The sequence below is a fragment of the Dreissena polymorpha genome, chromosome 14 (assembly GCF_020536995.1).
Source record: "Dreissena polymorpha isolate Duluth1 chromosome 14, UMN_Dpol_1.0, whole genome shotgun sequence".
In the NCBI taxonomy this organism is placed as follows: Eukaryota; Metazoa; Mollusca; class Bivalvia; order Myida; family Dreissenidae; genus Dreissena; species Dreissena polymorpha.
Window position 1 is genome coordinate 63,425,784 of NC_068368.1, and position 15,784 is coordinate 63,441,567.

Here is a 15,784-nt window from a genome sequence, read left to right on the forward strand (position 1 = left end):
CATTACGTGAGTACAATGTGTAGTAAGTAACAACATGCTCAGGAGGTAATTTAAATGAATACACGTTTAACATGTTGATGCAAGTACGAAGACCGCAACACATCAAAGGTCTTTCAATATCGATGTTCGAGTATTATGAAGGTAAGGTCTACAATGTTACTTCTGTTATTACTGTCCTCCTTAAACGGGTCAAAAGAACGGGACATTGTTAGGTTAACCAACAATTATATTTAAATGGTACTAAGGAAAGGGGATTTTACATTCAGCATTTAACGATATATCAAATATGTATACGCTTTATAAATTATAATTTTGGCAAGTATGTGATATACAAGCTGCTCATGATAAACGAAAAATATAGGAACACATGTGATTTTGTTAAACCCATGCTTATTATCAACGGGCCTGCGTTAATTGATACCATTTCGAAAATGGAGGCGAGGAAGCTTGATACATTACGTTAGTTGTGATTGTATCTGCTTCAGTTCATCATCACTTGTATGAGATATTTTAATCTTGACGTGCTATACCAAAACAATATTGCTGTCTCGGCGAACTGATATATAACATCACGGGAGTGATATTTTGATACTCATGCATTCTTGTCACACTTAAATTTAAAGAGCTCGTATATAATTTGTCAACTGTGTACTTGTCCTAGTGTACCTAGTATATATTGTTAACGTACACAAAGCTGTTTATTAACATATTATTGTTGTTTTGATCTTTTATAAACATGTAGTAAACAATAATGTAACACTTTTTTACCGTGTAAAAGGACAAAGTTTTTTTATTCATAGTTACATACAGTTACGTAAATAACCGGTGGATATATTCAGGGGAGCAAGGAATTTTGTATAGATTTTGGAAAACATTTAAAGTGTTTCCTAAACAACCGACATCAGCGTTTTACAGCGTGAGAACGGCTTTAGTTTGTTGATTGAGTCATAAAAATATATCTACAAGACTTCATTTGTATCTCAAATCTTTCTTAAATTACAAGAGAGAGACAGAAAGAGGAACTAACATGTATAACTATTTAGATAAGGCTCGCGCTCCCGGCGTTCTAAGCCTCGCAACATAAACTTCTCTGTATTCAACGCTAACCTAGTATTCTCTATATATTCCACTCCTGTCAGGTAGAAGACGTTATGCAGGATGTAAACAGCCTGATTAAATAGCTTAAAGCTTCAAGTAGTTTCTCATCGACAGGTTAGCAAATTGAATCGAACATAGAAAAGCTTTCTATTGTTTGAGTGAAGATACATTCGCGGGCGCATTCGTTATTGCACCTTATTGTATCTGATGCACGAAGTATTGATAGTTAAAATGCCCTGGATGCCAACACCGAAATGCTTTAAAGATGTCAAAAATCACGTTATGGTCTTTTGTATTTTGTTTTTATTTAATAGAAACACTCTCGACGTTTCGTTCAATGACTACATTAACAAACCATCAGATTCTTAAGACGGGCGACGTATGTGATGTCATCGTTTTACCTTTCAGCTGCCAATAACATCCTCATTTAAATTGGGTTTCAAGCAAACTAAATATAAAACATATTTAATCGCATCGAGCAATATTATTACAATTTCATTGTTACCGCATTAAACATACTTACATATAGGCTATTAATTGTAATTAAATTGGAAAATATTCTCTGTTTTAGCCATCTAATTGGAATGGTTCTCCTATGGGGGTTTTAGTACAATCCCTGGGGATATTTATGTGAACATTTTTTCCAGAGCATTTCTTGATCTCATTGTGTAGGGGAATGACTTAAGTTCAATTTTAGTCAGGGTGGATTTTTTAATTTCTAGTCATATCCATGGAAACCAAGATGGTGGCCATTAGGATGTCCTTTTTAAGGAACCGTTGCTGTTCAAATCTTTAGTTTTATTAGTTTTATATGCCTGCATATTTTGACTTAAATTCTTCTGATGTTTCAATCATTAATATGAGGCTTTCAGATTTACTGTTCATTGAGGTTAAAAAAGGTCGTGGTCAAGGTCATCTAAAGGTCAAAATGTAATAAATGCTACAAAATTATGGTTTCTACCTATACAATGTTTTTTTTTATTATATAATCGATATATGCTCAAAGAGTGTTTCTTAATATAGTGTCAGTGTAAAGTAGAACAAAATTCATTTCAAGGTCATTACTTAAATGCTCATTAAATACAAAGGCATTATGTGACACCACCAACTACACAATTTTGCTTAGAAACAGTGAATGTAGGAATAGTTGTTTGTATAACTAAATGATATAATTATGCTTATTTAACTAATTACATATTTAGTTCAAGGACTGTATTAAAAACTGATGTTAACTATGATATAGGGCTTTGTCAGTTGATTTTTCAAAAGTGTAACCTTTACAAAAAAAGTGTAAAAATCTTCGGATAAAACTATTCGGCTTATTTTATCATTTGTTCTGGTTCATTAAAGTAAATCATGATAAGTTTAAAATAAAGAAAAGCATTTTGTAGGGCACCGCATTCAAATTTTTTTAAGTATTATATATTTCCGATACAATAATTCGGAATGAATTATAAATTTACTTTATTTTCTATTACAGTTCCTTTGTGTAATATTCTTGAGTATGTTTAAAGGGCAAGTGCTGTATAAGTATATTTGACTATAATTCTTTAATATACAGTTTTATTAATAAAGTTTTATACAGAACGATTAAATCAGGCGGAATTTATTTTAAGTGCCACTAAAATTTAAGTTCAATACATAGTTGTATTAATTTGGTATATGCAGAAATCATTTCCGGTTCCTATACAAAGATCAGGGTAAGTTAAGGTCAATCAAAAGTGTATGCTTTGAAGAAATACAATACATTCTTCTAAATATTTCCAATTTATTTATTGAATTTTGCTATTTTTAAACATATTTTAACAATTTACCAACATACACAATTTTCAAAATTAACTTTCAATAATTATGTTTATTTCATTTAATATGTTAACATATTTTAGTACTTGGTATAGAATTGTTAACATTATGATCCGTTCCATTACAATAGTACAACATGTTGTATGGTTAAAAAGAAGATTGATAAAACTCTAAAAAGTACATACATGTTATGCATGTGTTTGTATAAACAAAATGTATGTATATATGAAACAGTGCATCACAGAAACTTCTAATAACAAAAACAATATAGATCTATGGAAAAATCATACTTATAACAGAGTATTTTTTATTTTGACTGGTTCATTTATAAAGCAGTGCATTGTAGTGTCAATACTGGCATAATTAAAAACACCATAAGAATATTACAAGATGTCAATCTAATCAAAATGCAGGCACATAAACAACCAAGCTATGTAATATGGATCTTTTACACCCGTTATTGCTGCTTGTTCCTGTATTTGCGCGATGATGATCTGAACAATTATCTTTATGATGCTATATTTTTAAATCGTTTTCTAAAAAGAAGGAATGTCGTTGACACTTGTTCGTAGTTTCATTTTATCGTTCCTCAAAAAGTTGTTACTCTATTGCTCTGGTCTCTTTCATACCATTCAGCTATTAAATAGAAATTAAATTGAATGCGTTTTAATTCTCTTTTATTTTTGTTTAATTTCAGTTGCAAGGCTATGAGTTATATTTTATTTACACTTAAATGTATCATGAATATTACTGGGTCAATGTGAGGATGAGCGCTCTAAAACCGGTTTAAACCCCCAATGCTTTGATTTGACCGTTCCAAAGCGGTGACCCCAGCTTTATTTTTATATGTGTTTATGTTGTTTTGTATTGTGCTGTTTTGTGCTGTTTTGTACTGTTTTGGCAATTGGTCACTTGCCTTAAATAAAGGACCTACTGATTGTATATAATGAGAAATCAATACTGCTCCAGCAGCTGAAGTTTCACTTCTTTATATTGATAAAGTCATCAGAAGAATATATTATACTTTCAGCTGTGTGTAAACAAACGTAGAATTAATACTTACTACAGAAATACAATACATGAAACAAACATGTTTTAAACTATATACAAATAACGTATCTTAATTAACACAAATATGACATCGTTAATATGAAACTTGTTATTTTTACCGACAATTTACACTATAATTAAATTGTAAAAACAAAATATATATTGATCTGAGTCTGCAGTTTACGTGACTCTATAATCCTCAAAGATAGACACATAACTTCTTAGACATGCTAATGCTTACATTAAAGAATAAATATGTTAAATAATTTCTATGACATGTTCTATTAGATTGTTTCCCTTTTTTATCAATCTGTACAGGGACAGAAAGTAGAATATTTGTTTTTTTACAAACATTGCATTGGCATTTGCTTCTGCATTTGCAATGCTTGCAGCATGAAACTCCACCCTTTCTACAAAGACATCTCAATGTGGAACATTCTTTGCACGCGTAAGTCAAAGCATCTGTGTCTGGAACACTCGTATACGCTTGTGTTGGTACAATATGGCCATTTTCATCAGTTGTACAATTTATCCGTACATTTAGGGATCAATGGTACTTGTTTTTGTTTCGTTCATACAATGTACTTCAAGGAAAGTATAGTATAGTATACAAACATCTTAAGATATGGTCCTTTTATTGAATGACTTGTTGGTGGAAGACTTTGTATATCCGCTGCTTTTCCTGTATAGTGCAGTTGCTATTCCGTCTTTAGGAGCAGATTGTCTACTATTAATTTATATACATTTAAACATTTTTATAAATAACTTAGGGTTAAGTGTGTGGTTTTGAGCTCCTTTTAAGCATGATGAACCTCAGCCCTGTGTGCGTGTGCGTGCGTGCTTGTGTGCGGGTGTGCGTGTGTGTGTGTGCGTGTGTGTGCGGTAGTGCGGGTGTGTGTGTGTGTGTGTGTGTGTGTGTGTGTGTGTGTGTGTGTGTGTGTGTGTGTGTGTGTGTGCGTGCGTGCGTGCGTGCGTGCGTGCGTGCGTGCGTGCGTGCGTATGTATGTGTACCACATATATTTGTGTTCCTCTGTTAGGCAATTAGTTCCTTGTCATAAAGGTGCTGCTGAAATTACACCCTGTTGTTTTGTTCTTCATTCATACAAACTATGGTTTAACGCGGTTAACACGGGGTTTACACAGGGTATTATTAAAGAGTGATCAGACGTTATTCAATGTATTCAACGACACGATAGTAATTAATACTTTGAAAGGATCATTGATATAGATTGTTGATATAATGTCACTATTAACAAACGCTTTGTAGCAATTTACTTCTTAGAAATTTCCACTTTTCCTTTGTTTATATATTGTGTACCTTTACTAGTCTTATCTAATTGATAACAGTCTGGCGTTTTCTAACGTGTATGTAGACGAATTATCATAATATAAATATCTGGTATGAACATTAATATCCTAAGAATGTTCTCTGTATTATGTATTAAACCTAACAATATGTCAATACCATGCAAATCTATTCTTACTACTGATAAGCCATTTCAGCAGCACAGTATGTTTTCAATAAAAACGGGTTCGGGGGGGGGGGGGTAATTCAAAATGCACATTGTACATTTTGATGCAAGTGCCAAGATCGCAGAACATAACGGGTAGTTTAATATAGATGTTATCACGCATGTGAAGATTTATTCCACAACATTACTTGCGTTCTAACTGTTTTTCGTTGAACTGGTTTGAAGAACGCCATATCTTACCAACTATGTGATACAAATCATTATGTTAAAAGTCTTATTTTATCTTACTTTTTAAGATGTACGAAAAATGTGTACACTGTACAATTATTAAAATCATTAAGTATATTCTATAAAATATATCCATGATAACGAATGACATGTAGGAACACACGATTTCTTTATAATTCCATATTTAAATTACTATGTGAATTCATTAATCGATACCATTGTGATTATTGATAAGTGGAAGAAGTTTAATTAAATTACTAGCAAATGTATCGGCTTCGGTTTATCTGCAAAGTGTTTTTGATATTTTAATCTCGTACTGTCATACCAATATATCTTAAGAGAAGTCTCGACACACTTATATATGACATCATTACATGTAAATATGTGTGATTATATAGGATTCGTTGGTGTTTAATTCCGAAATTGGTTCGACACCAAAGAGCGTTCTTAGGGTAACGCACTTTGGCGTTCAACACCATGGAGGGAAAGTAACTCTAGTGCTAAAAACAAAACAAACGTTAGACTTACACCAAAGTGCGATTCAACGCTTTGATCAAGAATACATAAGGGATATTGCATTAGATTTATATACGGAGGTTTTGCAATATAGTATAAGGTTTATTTACTTTTTTTCTCATTTTCGAACACAATGCTGTATTAGTAATCTATTAATCGGTTTCATTGGTTCGATCACATATATCAATTGTGGATTTCTTGCTAGTTTTATAATTAAATGTCTTTGAATAATGTTGTTTGATTTTTTTCTTTGTGAATGTTGTACTAAATATCTCAATCTAAATACAATTCGACTTTTTCCAATTTCATCTCTGAAATATGAGTAAATCTAGCAGTTGTAAAGCAAAGATGCATGTCACATGATTACAAATAAAATCCAATCATTTTCGCTGATTTTAAGTTTGATTTCATTGTTAACATAGTATTTGTATATTATGCCTATCTTAAAATGATAATGCTAAAAAGTCTATTATGAGGCCCTAATCACCAAAATCTTGAAACCGTGTATAATAGAGTAATAGAGTAAGAGGTCGTGCAAATAATTCTCTATAACAATAACAATATTGCTTAAACAATCACTGTAAACATTAAAAAGAGGGCTTTTGGCAATAAAATGTCAATTCCTTATCTATGAACATTACATGAAAACACAATTATGTTTGATTCGGTTTAAATACAATTAAATACAGTAATGGTTAAAAGGAAAACAAACTCCTGATAGATTGTGTGGACTTGATCGTCTGGTTAATATATCAGCAGCTTGATTTGTGAAGTATGGATGCAGAAGAACGTATCACCGTTCAAAACATCATTTTTGCATAAACCAGTCTTCATTCGCTTTAAGCGGTACAACTTATTTTTTATGTTGATGAAACACTTTAAAGATCTTTTTTTTTAACATTTTATGGTTGTATTTATATCTCTAACTTAGTTGTTTATTTGCATATTGACCATAATAATTTGTATACTAATATCTCGATCGCCTATACGTGTTTATGGATGACGAATACTTTCGACACTATAACACTTAAATATTTGGATAGTATTTCTTCACGCGCCACGTTTTCGCATTTATATTTTCATTTTTTAGCTGTGTGCAAAGGTACATTTTATTGAGATCCTTTTTAGACGCGATTGTTTTGTTTTGTGATTTAATTTGGAGAAATTGTTAGGTTCGCAAAGCCCCATATGTTCGGAATTTACTTTTGCAAGGCATTGAACCCAGTTTTAATCAATAGTTTATTTATAATTTGTTTCATAACTTAAACATTGATACACTTGCTTTGCAATACTATTACCTCATTTACTTGTACCGAAAGAGTTTACTGCATGATTAATTCTCTAGAGATGTTTATATCATATAGACAACTCCTTAGATACCTTCTACATTTGTTTAAAAAAAACAATCATGCTGATATCTACAAAAAGGAAATCATCGACGGGTTAACAATTTATCAAATCTTGAAGTGAAAATGGAAAAGCTGTGTAATTGGTTGAGTGAAGACGAATTTGCCTTTGCACGACATATATCTGAGGCAAGAATAATTGATAGATAAAACACTCATTCGGAAATGGTAAAAGCATACTGTTTGATTTGTTTATTTTATATTGCATTTTCTTTATATATAAAAATGGTTGATATATTCAGAAAAGCAAAGACTTGTATTTGCCAAGAGTTTTCCAGAAAATCCGACAATTGTAAACAGCGAGTACTGATATTAATTTGTTTTTTTAGTGATAGAATTATATGCCTACAAGAATTCATATGTTTGTACAAAAATATTTACTTAAATTATATATACCAAATTGAGAGAAACGTGTATTTATTTAAAAAAAACACACTAGACAAACCATTAAATGCTTCCTCGCCTGTTTCCAAACTGATACCTGTAGTTTTATGTACTTGTCTTGATGTAACGTCTTAAACGATAATCGTTTTCATGCGGTATACCTGTTTACTTTTTAATCTCCCAAAGATTATGTTGGCATAATTGAACTGAGAACACATTATCATTAGTTAAGTTTAATTATTCACCAAGGCTCGTTGTTTATTTACAGGAAGATTATACGATTTTATATGTGTTAAATTGTAATATATTTATAAAGATATGTTAAATAACACACAATAGGCAGGAACAATTATACATTGAAGACGAATTTCAAAAAATGCAGCAAATACAAATTAGCGCCCCTAGCCGTTTGTGACGTTGGTATTTCGTACATATTTTGCTAGAAAACCGAAGCATTCGTCTTTTTATTAGGGTCAGAGTTAGTGTTCGTGTGTCGTATGATATCTTTGCAAGAAATTGAAATGATCAGTAAAAATAAATTTAGATTCACATCGTACATGCATGATATACATGCTGGCGAATTCGACTGTACAGACATTTTCGATTTCAGAATTAAATATCTGGCTAATTTTGCTTTTCGACACACGTTCTTCTTATTTTTTATTTTAATCTATATTGAAATATATGTATAATAATGTGTTTACACATTTTATATAAATTCATCAATATTTGACAAAATCGTATAATCTCCCTTTACATATTGTCCAATATATACTGCGGTCAATACCACACGACACAATTTTTTTGTATTCTATTCGGGGTCGCCGACTGTGAACGGTCAATAAGCAGTAGTTGAATTAACCCCACACTAAACCAGGAATTGTTCACTCACATACAAGTAGAAAAAAATAATGGTATCTAAATAAAAAAAGCAATGCCAGACAAATAAATTCGATAGGATTGCAACTCAATTACGCAAAACCTTTCGGATGCACAATGAAATGCAGCAAATGAAAATATCGACTACATTTCTTCTTGTTCACGATATGTGAGAAATTAGCATCTTCTATCACAAACTCCATATCGTCGTAATGCATCTCTGGAAGAAACCGTAATGAAGGGTGTTAAGACCATGGGTATATTATTAGGCTGCTTATGAAAATTCTATATTTTATTGTTTTGCATTCATCATATGTATTGCTTTTTGCATGACAAAAAACATGTATGACTCGGATAAACGTTTCGCTTTTAATGGTTTCTAAGTAAGCCACCTAGTGTTTAACTGTTCGTTTTTTCGTATAATAGACAATGTCTAGGGCATTTTGGTGCTATCTACTTCACATACCTTCTAGAACAATCAATTACTGCGCTTATAAGCGCATGGTAATTTACGACACATTTAACATGCGTGCCCTAGTGATTCTTTGTCATCAAACAATGCTTTCTGAAAAGCAGTCTTATTTACTTTAAGTGGCCATGTAAAAGGACTTGTTTGCAGTTTATAAAGAAATTACTTTCAAAACAATTTTCAAAGATACAAAAATGTATGAATTATACTAAGAAAAATGTTTAAACTAAAGTTTATTAATGATCATCAAACAAAAGAGGTAAAAAGCGGATTGAACTATTGTATTGATAATTTTTGCAAAAAGGTTGTACTTACATGGCACTTAACACACATGCTACCATTTGAGCAATGCGTTTCACAGGCATTGTGTTTCGTTTCCTCCTTTTTGAATTCAAAAGGTTTGGATTTAACTGTTATGTTTTGTTATTTTACTTATCATTTTCAATTATTTAAAATATTTTATAAAATATGGAAATATGTGAAAAACTTCATTTATGTCTTTATCTTGGACCCGCATAACGTCTTCTTTTCTTGATTACATCTGCTCAACGTTCCCGGGTCTTTTTCCAATATATAAAGGGCTTTAAAATGTATAGTGTGTGATATTTATTTAGACGCACTCATTTTTTTGTCAGACATGACTTTCAGGTTTCTCTTGGTCTTTTGGATCTGTCGATTCTAAACTCCACAAACACTTAAAAGATAACATGTAGTTGCATCAACATTGTCAATAAAACCGTACTAAGTACATGTCATTCGTAAAAAGAGTTACGTTCAGAGAAAACTGGGCATAATGCATGTGCGTTAAGTGTCGTCACAGATTAGCCTGTGCAGTCAGCTTTCCGCCTAAATTGGATTTTTGCTAAGAAGAGACTTCATTTAAACGAAAAATGTCATGAAAGCGGAAAGTGTCGTCCCTGATAAGCCTGTGCGGACTGCACGGGCTAATCTGGGACGACACTTCACGCACATGCATTATGCCCAGTTTTCTCAAAACGCGACTCAAATATGCTCATGTGTTCACCGTGTTCTTTTTAAACAACGTTTAATTTTTCCAATAATATTTGTATCATTAACCGACCTATTTCAAAAATATTATCATACTTTAGACGTTCTTTCCCAATGATTTGATTCCTTAAAAACTTTTTTACGTCAACTGGATTGTTATTTTAGAGAAAAAGAACGATCCACAAAAATAAATAATTCGAATAATCATGTTGGCTTTAACCTACAATTTTAGAGTAATTGCTCATAAAGACCCTCTTGAGTCCGTTTCCTTGGAATAACAGAACTTTATAAGCGGCTTATTATCTTTAATTCAAATTCTTAGATACCATCTACATGTATTTAAAAACCAATTAGGCTGATATAAATTAAGCAATCATCGAATGGTTAAGAAAAGTATGCTTATCAACAGATTGATTCGAAGATGGAAAGCTTAGTAATACTTGAGCGAAGACGCATTTTCCTTTTTATACCTAATTATCCAATATGACATATCTGCAGTGAAATAACAGCAGTAAAAATAAACAAATTAATATTTTTACCGGTGAAAATAACACCTTTTCGGAACTACTTTTTCTATTTTTAGATTATCATATCAAGATTTACTTCAAGATTTATAGATATTTTTTATGATCATTAAAAACGATATTCCATCGAAATCAACACATTTTCTTTTTATTTTATGCTTTTATTTACATTGTAAAAGAATTTAACAGGAGAAATTCGCTGGTCATTTTGTGTATTTGGCACGTCACGGGAAAAAGGGTAACTTTTCAGCGAAAGGGAAACAGCTGTTATTTATTTTCTTGAAAAATGGGCATAAAAAGAACAGAAAATGTGTTCCTGTCAGTTTAAGATCTTTTGTTATTTCACTCGTGATCATAGAAAAAATAATATTTTCTATGATCACTCGTGAAATAATAAACGAGCAAATATCCTCTATGTCATATCATGACATTTATCTGATCCATAAATTATTGATTCATAAAATTCCTTAAAAACCAACGCAGTTATTTTAAGAACATATTTGCAATCATATAATGCACTTATGTCTCTTGTTTTTAATTAATAGATACACACTCGACGTTGGTTTCAAACACAAAATTAACAAACCATTAGCATATGAAGACGAATGATAGGTCGTCGTTTGATCATTCGGCATATGATGAAGGTTTAATTTTAGTTTGGTTTTAAGCAAACGAAATAAAGATAGCAATGAAAAGCAACGTTTTTTTATTACAATATAATAGCTTCAACCGCGTACAAGTTTTACTAGACTTAAAATAACCTTTTATTTAATGGGGTTATATTTTCTTTTTTACGTTTAAGTTGGAATTTTCATGTTCTGATGTTTATTTTGCGTACACTTCAAGGTTTTGTGAATAAGTTAAAAGTGTGGTTTTGAGCTCCATTTTATCCAGTTCAACCCGAGTGTTAATCATTATTTATTTTGTGTTTTTTAAATATGTATGTTTTGTCTGATAAATGTATTTTATGTCACACTGTTGGGCAAATTGTCCTTTGACATAAGGTTGCTGCTGAAGTAATACCATGCTTTTATCCTGTCACATGCCTTTAAATCAGCCTGATGACCAGGTCACCTAATAACATCAAAAATATTAGGCTCGTTTACCACGTGACGTCGAATATCCGTCAGTCGCTCTGTTTTTACTGGGAAATGACGTCATTTGTTTGACGAAATGACGTTATTATTCCAGCGAAACTCTCCAGATAAACTCTTTTTCAAAGTAAATAAACGGTGAAAAGCATAAAATAAAAAGAAATAAATGTGACATGATAAATAGAATAATAGGTTTGTGACGTGGATGGAGAACTGTTATCTGGATCGTCGTAGGATCTTATCGGGTGAGCCGAACTTGCCAGATAACCATTCTCCATCCACGTCATTAACCTATTATTCTCTTTTTATGTGTATGGATATAATATACGGGGGTATTGATCAACAGTTTTCATCGATGTAAACCGAACGATGTTCAACAATCATTTTATTGAACATAATTGTCAGTTATAACAAACACTTCATGGTAATATATTTTTTTGAAATTTCCACTTTTGTTTTGTAGCTTTATATGTAAATTTCCACGTTTATTAATCAAACATATCTCGATGGCGTTTCCAACTTGCATGAAGACGAATTATGATAGTATAAATGCATTTTTTAAACGCGATTTTCCGATAAAATTAACTGAAGCTTATCTATCTTACACTATGCAATCACGACGTAAACTTTCCTTGTTGCGTATACGTTATGTCTGCACATTATGTGTTAAGTAATAACGTGCTCAGGAGGTAATTCAGAATGCACATTTTACATTTTGATGCAAGTGCCAAGGTCTCGGCTCATCAAAATGTAGTTTTATATACATTGAGAAAGGAGGTTTGCTTGCTAAAACTTGCTTGCCGACTGTTTTCCAATGAAACTGGTTTGAAGAATGTATTATCTTAAAATAATCAAACATTATCAAACCATTATATAATCTTCTATTTTGAATTATAACCAAACCGGGCGCCACTTCTTGATTGAAATCGTGTATATACAGTAAAAATCATGTCAAATATGTGTTATATACAATTAAATACAGAAGTTGATAATATCAAAAATTTCTGTCCTGAGATTCTTAAATCTTGTTTGTCTGTAGATTCATCTCTTACTCAGTTATGGACGTATATATGGATCATATTCATATGAACACTTAATAACCTATTCGTTGTAATGCTTGTCAAATAATGTTTACACTGGAACGCTAAAATTATGTATGAAGTTGTATATTAACGCGTCACATTTTGAAAATAACCTTTTCATTTTCTGTTTTCAAAAGGTCATTTTGTTGAGATCGTTTTAGACGAGCGATTGGTATGTGATTCGTTCTAAAGTAACAGTGAGGTTCGGTTAGCCCTCAAACCAATTTAAACCCAATCTGAACACTTCGGACAGTGGGCTACACCACACCGTCTCTCTGATGTACGAAGGCGGCCGTCATATTGGATTTGGAACTACTTTTGAAAACAAGATGGCGGCCCCTCGGTTCAAACGACTCGTAGAGGAAAATTAAATGTGTGTTTTTAGCTAGTCTGTTTCAAGATTACATTCTTTAAGTAATAATTTAATGTAGATCTGTGAATTCCTACAACATCACGGTGCCTATACCACGTGACTTTTTAAGATTTGTGTGGGGAGTAAAATATCAACAAAAGCGCGACGAAGGTAAGATTTTTAAGGATAACTTTTTTAATTTGTCACCATTTTTAATGGGATAAAGTGGAGAGCCCGCTCATTCATGAGAGTTTTCTATAGGTATCATGATTTTATAAAACAAATAAGTATTTTTTCAGTAAAGTGCAACCGCGCGTTCGAACGGTTAGAAAAGCGTAGGATGAGTGTGGGGACATTATTTTTTTTTACACAAAAACATCACCTCTGGTGAAATTAAGAAATAAATGTTATGGGCGGAGCTTACACTATATCATTTTGCATCCATTTTCAGGTTTCTGTTATTTATTTACGAAACAAAATTCAAGAAAACTATTCTTACAGTAATATGATCTGTGTGGTATACGTTTTTCAACGGATCTGTGTGGTATACTGTTTTTAAGTTTTTCAGTTCTATTTAGTTGTTTAAAAAAATGCTTGTTAACAATGTATTTGAAACGGGATTTTTAAATGCGCTAGCATGTAAAACACAAAATGGCTTTACACTACGCTTGCACCGCTTGTTGAACTAATACATAATTATGATTTACAGGCATTCTGTACAATCCCCATTATAATATTAAAATCTTACGCTCGAGCATCTTAAATCGATGACAAGTCCATGCTTACCTTAAATAAGTGTACACTTTATGTTATTGTATCAAATTCCATTTTTATTTTGGCGCCAAACACTACTGTCAGGTGAAGTAATGTATCGTATATTATTTTTGATATTATATTTGCTTTAAGGTATGGCTCAATGCTCCGAATGCGGAAAAATGTCGAAGACCAGAGCTGGATTATTGCGCCACATTAGGGGACACGCTAACTCTGGAAACTATAACTGCTGTGGGAAAGCATTTCAGGTAAGATTAAATACCTTAAAAATAGTTACATTTTTATACAGTTATGCTAACCAGATGAACGGATTTTCTTGAAACAACACAAATATACAATATATCTCATCTCTCAGGTTATCATATATTTTGAAATAACTCAATAATCGTCAAATCGTTTGTAATTTAAAACTAACGAACGCGTGTCCTCAGATACTAACATTTTTTAAATAGCGTGTTTACGCATTGAAATGTCACGTGAATAAAATATGTTGTTTTTTTCTCAGGATGCCTACAATCTTAGAAGGCTTCAACGAACAAAGGACCCCAATGTCACGTGTGTGTACAGTGCGGCAGGAGCTTTGCGGACAAGTACCTACTCGTGGCTAGAGAGAAAAGTGCAAAAAAGAGGGATTGGTGAAATGTTACCAGTGTGGGTTGGCAGTTAGGAGTAAGAATGACCTCAGAGAGCACGTCAATACCCACATGCATGACAAGTGTTACAGTAGTGAGGAGTGTTTCAAAACGTACAAACGCAAAACAAACCTTTCTCGATACGTGAGGACTTCACATAAATCCGTGAATACTGATTAAAAATCATAATGGTTTACAGTTTGTCTGTGTAACTTCATTATCGTTTTACGTTATTTTATTCGTTGTTTTACTTTTACTTTACTTTTCAAAATGATTCTAAAGTTATCCGAATTTGATTAATTTTTAGGTTTCGTTTAGTTCGTTTGTGTGTTTGAAATCATTCTCAAATAATTGTGCAATAATTTGGATTTACGTTATTCATTAATATATCGCATCTGTGATTTGTATTATCGAATCTGTGATTCTTTTTTAATTATAACTTGATTAAAGTTTTGCGATGTTTTTTCGTTGGTTTCAATTTTAAATACCGCTGTCACGAGCTAGTTCGATAATCATAAGCAGCAAGGGTTTCTAATACTAGGGTTTTACACGATTGCTTCACATTATTAACTGCCTGCTTATAATTACTCTAGGCCGTGGTAATTGACCGTAAACAATGTATGCAATGTGGTTGTGTATACAATACAATACTCCTTAATTCGAAATACGTCTTGACATTCTTCAGAGCTGCATCCATCCACAACACAGAATCGTACATATATAATCATATAATATAATATTTATTCATTTACTTTTTATATTCTCTTCAAAATAAATAACGCTAAAGATAAGCATACACTTGTTACACTAAATACAACGACATAATTTATAACATGACATTATCGCCAACACATGGCGAATGATTGTCAATATCTATACTATGTAATAAACTGATGCAACAATATGAATTCCATATATGAAATAAAACACACAAACACACACATATATATATGTTTCTACTATGACCAGTATTTTGTTTTTAATAAACATACCGTTTACCTTAAACTTTAAAT

At 32.0% G+C, this 15,784-nt stretch overlaps 1 protein-coding gene across 1 annotated transcript; it reads left to right on the plus strand.

Annotated features, from left to right (window-relative positions):
• Positions 1–13,471: 13,471 nt before the first annotated feature.
• On the plus strand, positions 13,472–15,234 carry LOC127858475 (zinc finger and SCAN domain-containing protein 26-like). The gene is made up of 3 exons (XM_052395663.1): positions 13,472–13,536; positions 14,272–14,387; positions 14,645–15,234. Exons 2-3 carry the CDS (start codon positions 14,274–14,276, stop codon positions 14,804–14,806), a joined length of 276 nt encoding a protein of 91 aa, XP_052251623.1. The 5' UTR covers positions 13,472–13,536; positions 14,272–14,273; the 3' UTR covers positions 14,807–15,234.
• Positions 15,235–15,784: the final 550 nt, after the last annotated feature.

Excerpts from the sequence above, each read along its gene's own strand:
- LOC127858475 (XM_052395663.1), top strand. The coding sequence starts at position 14,274 with ATGGCTCAATGCTCCGAATGCGGAAAAATGTCGAAGACCAGAGCTGGA. Across the intron at positions 14,388-14,644 it reads GCTGTGGGAAAGCATTTCAG|GATGCCTACAATCTTAGAAG; the intron begins GTAAGATTAAAT and ends TTTTTTTCTCAG.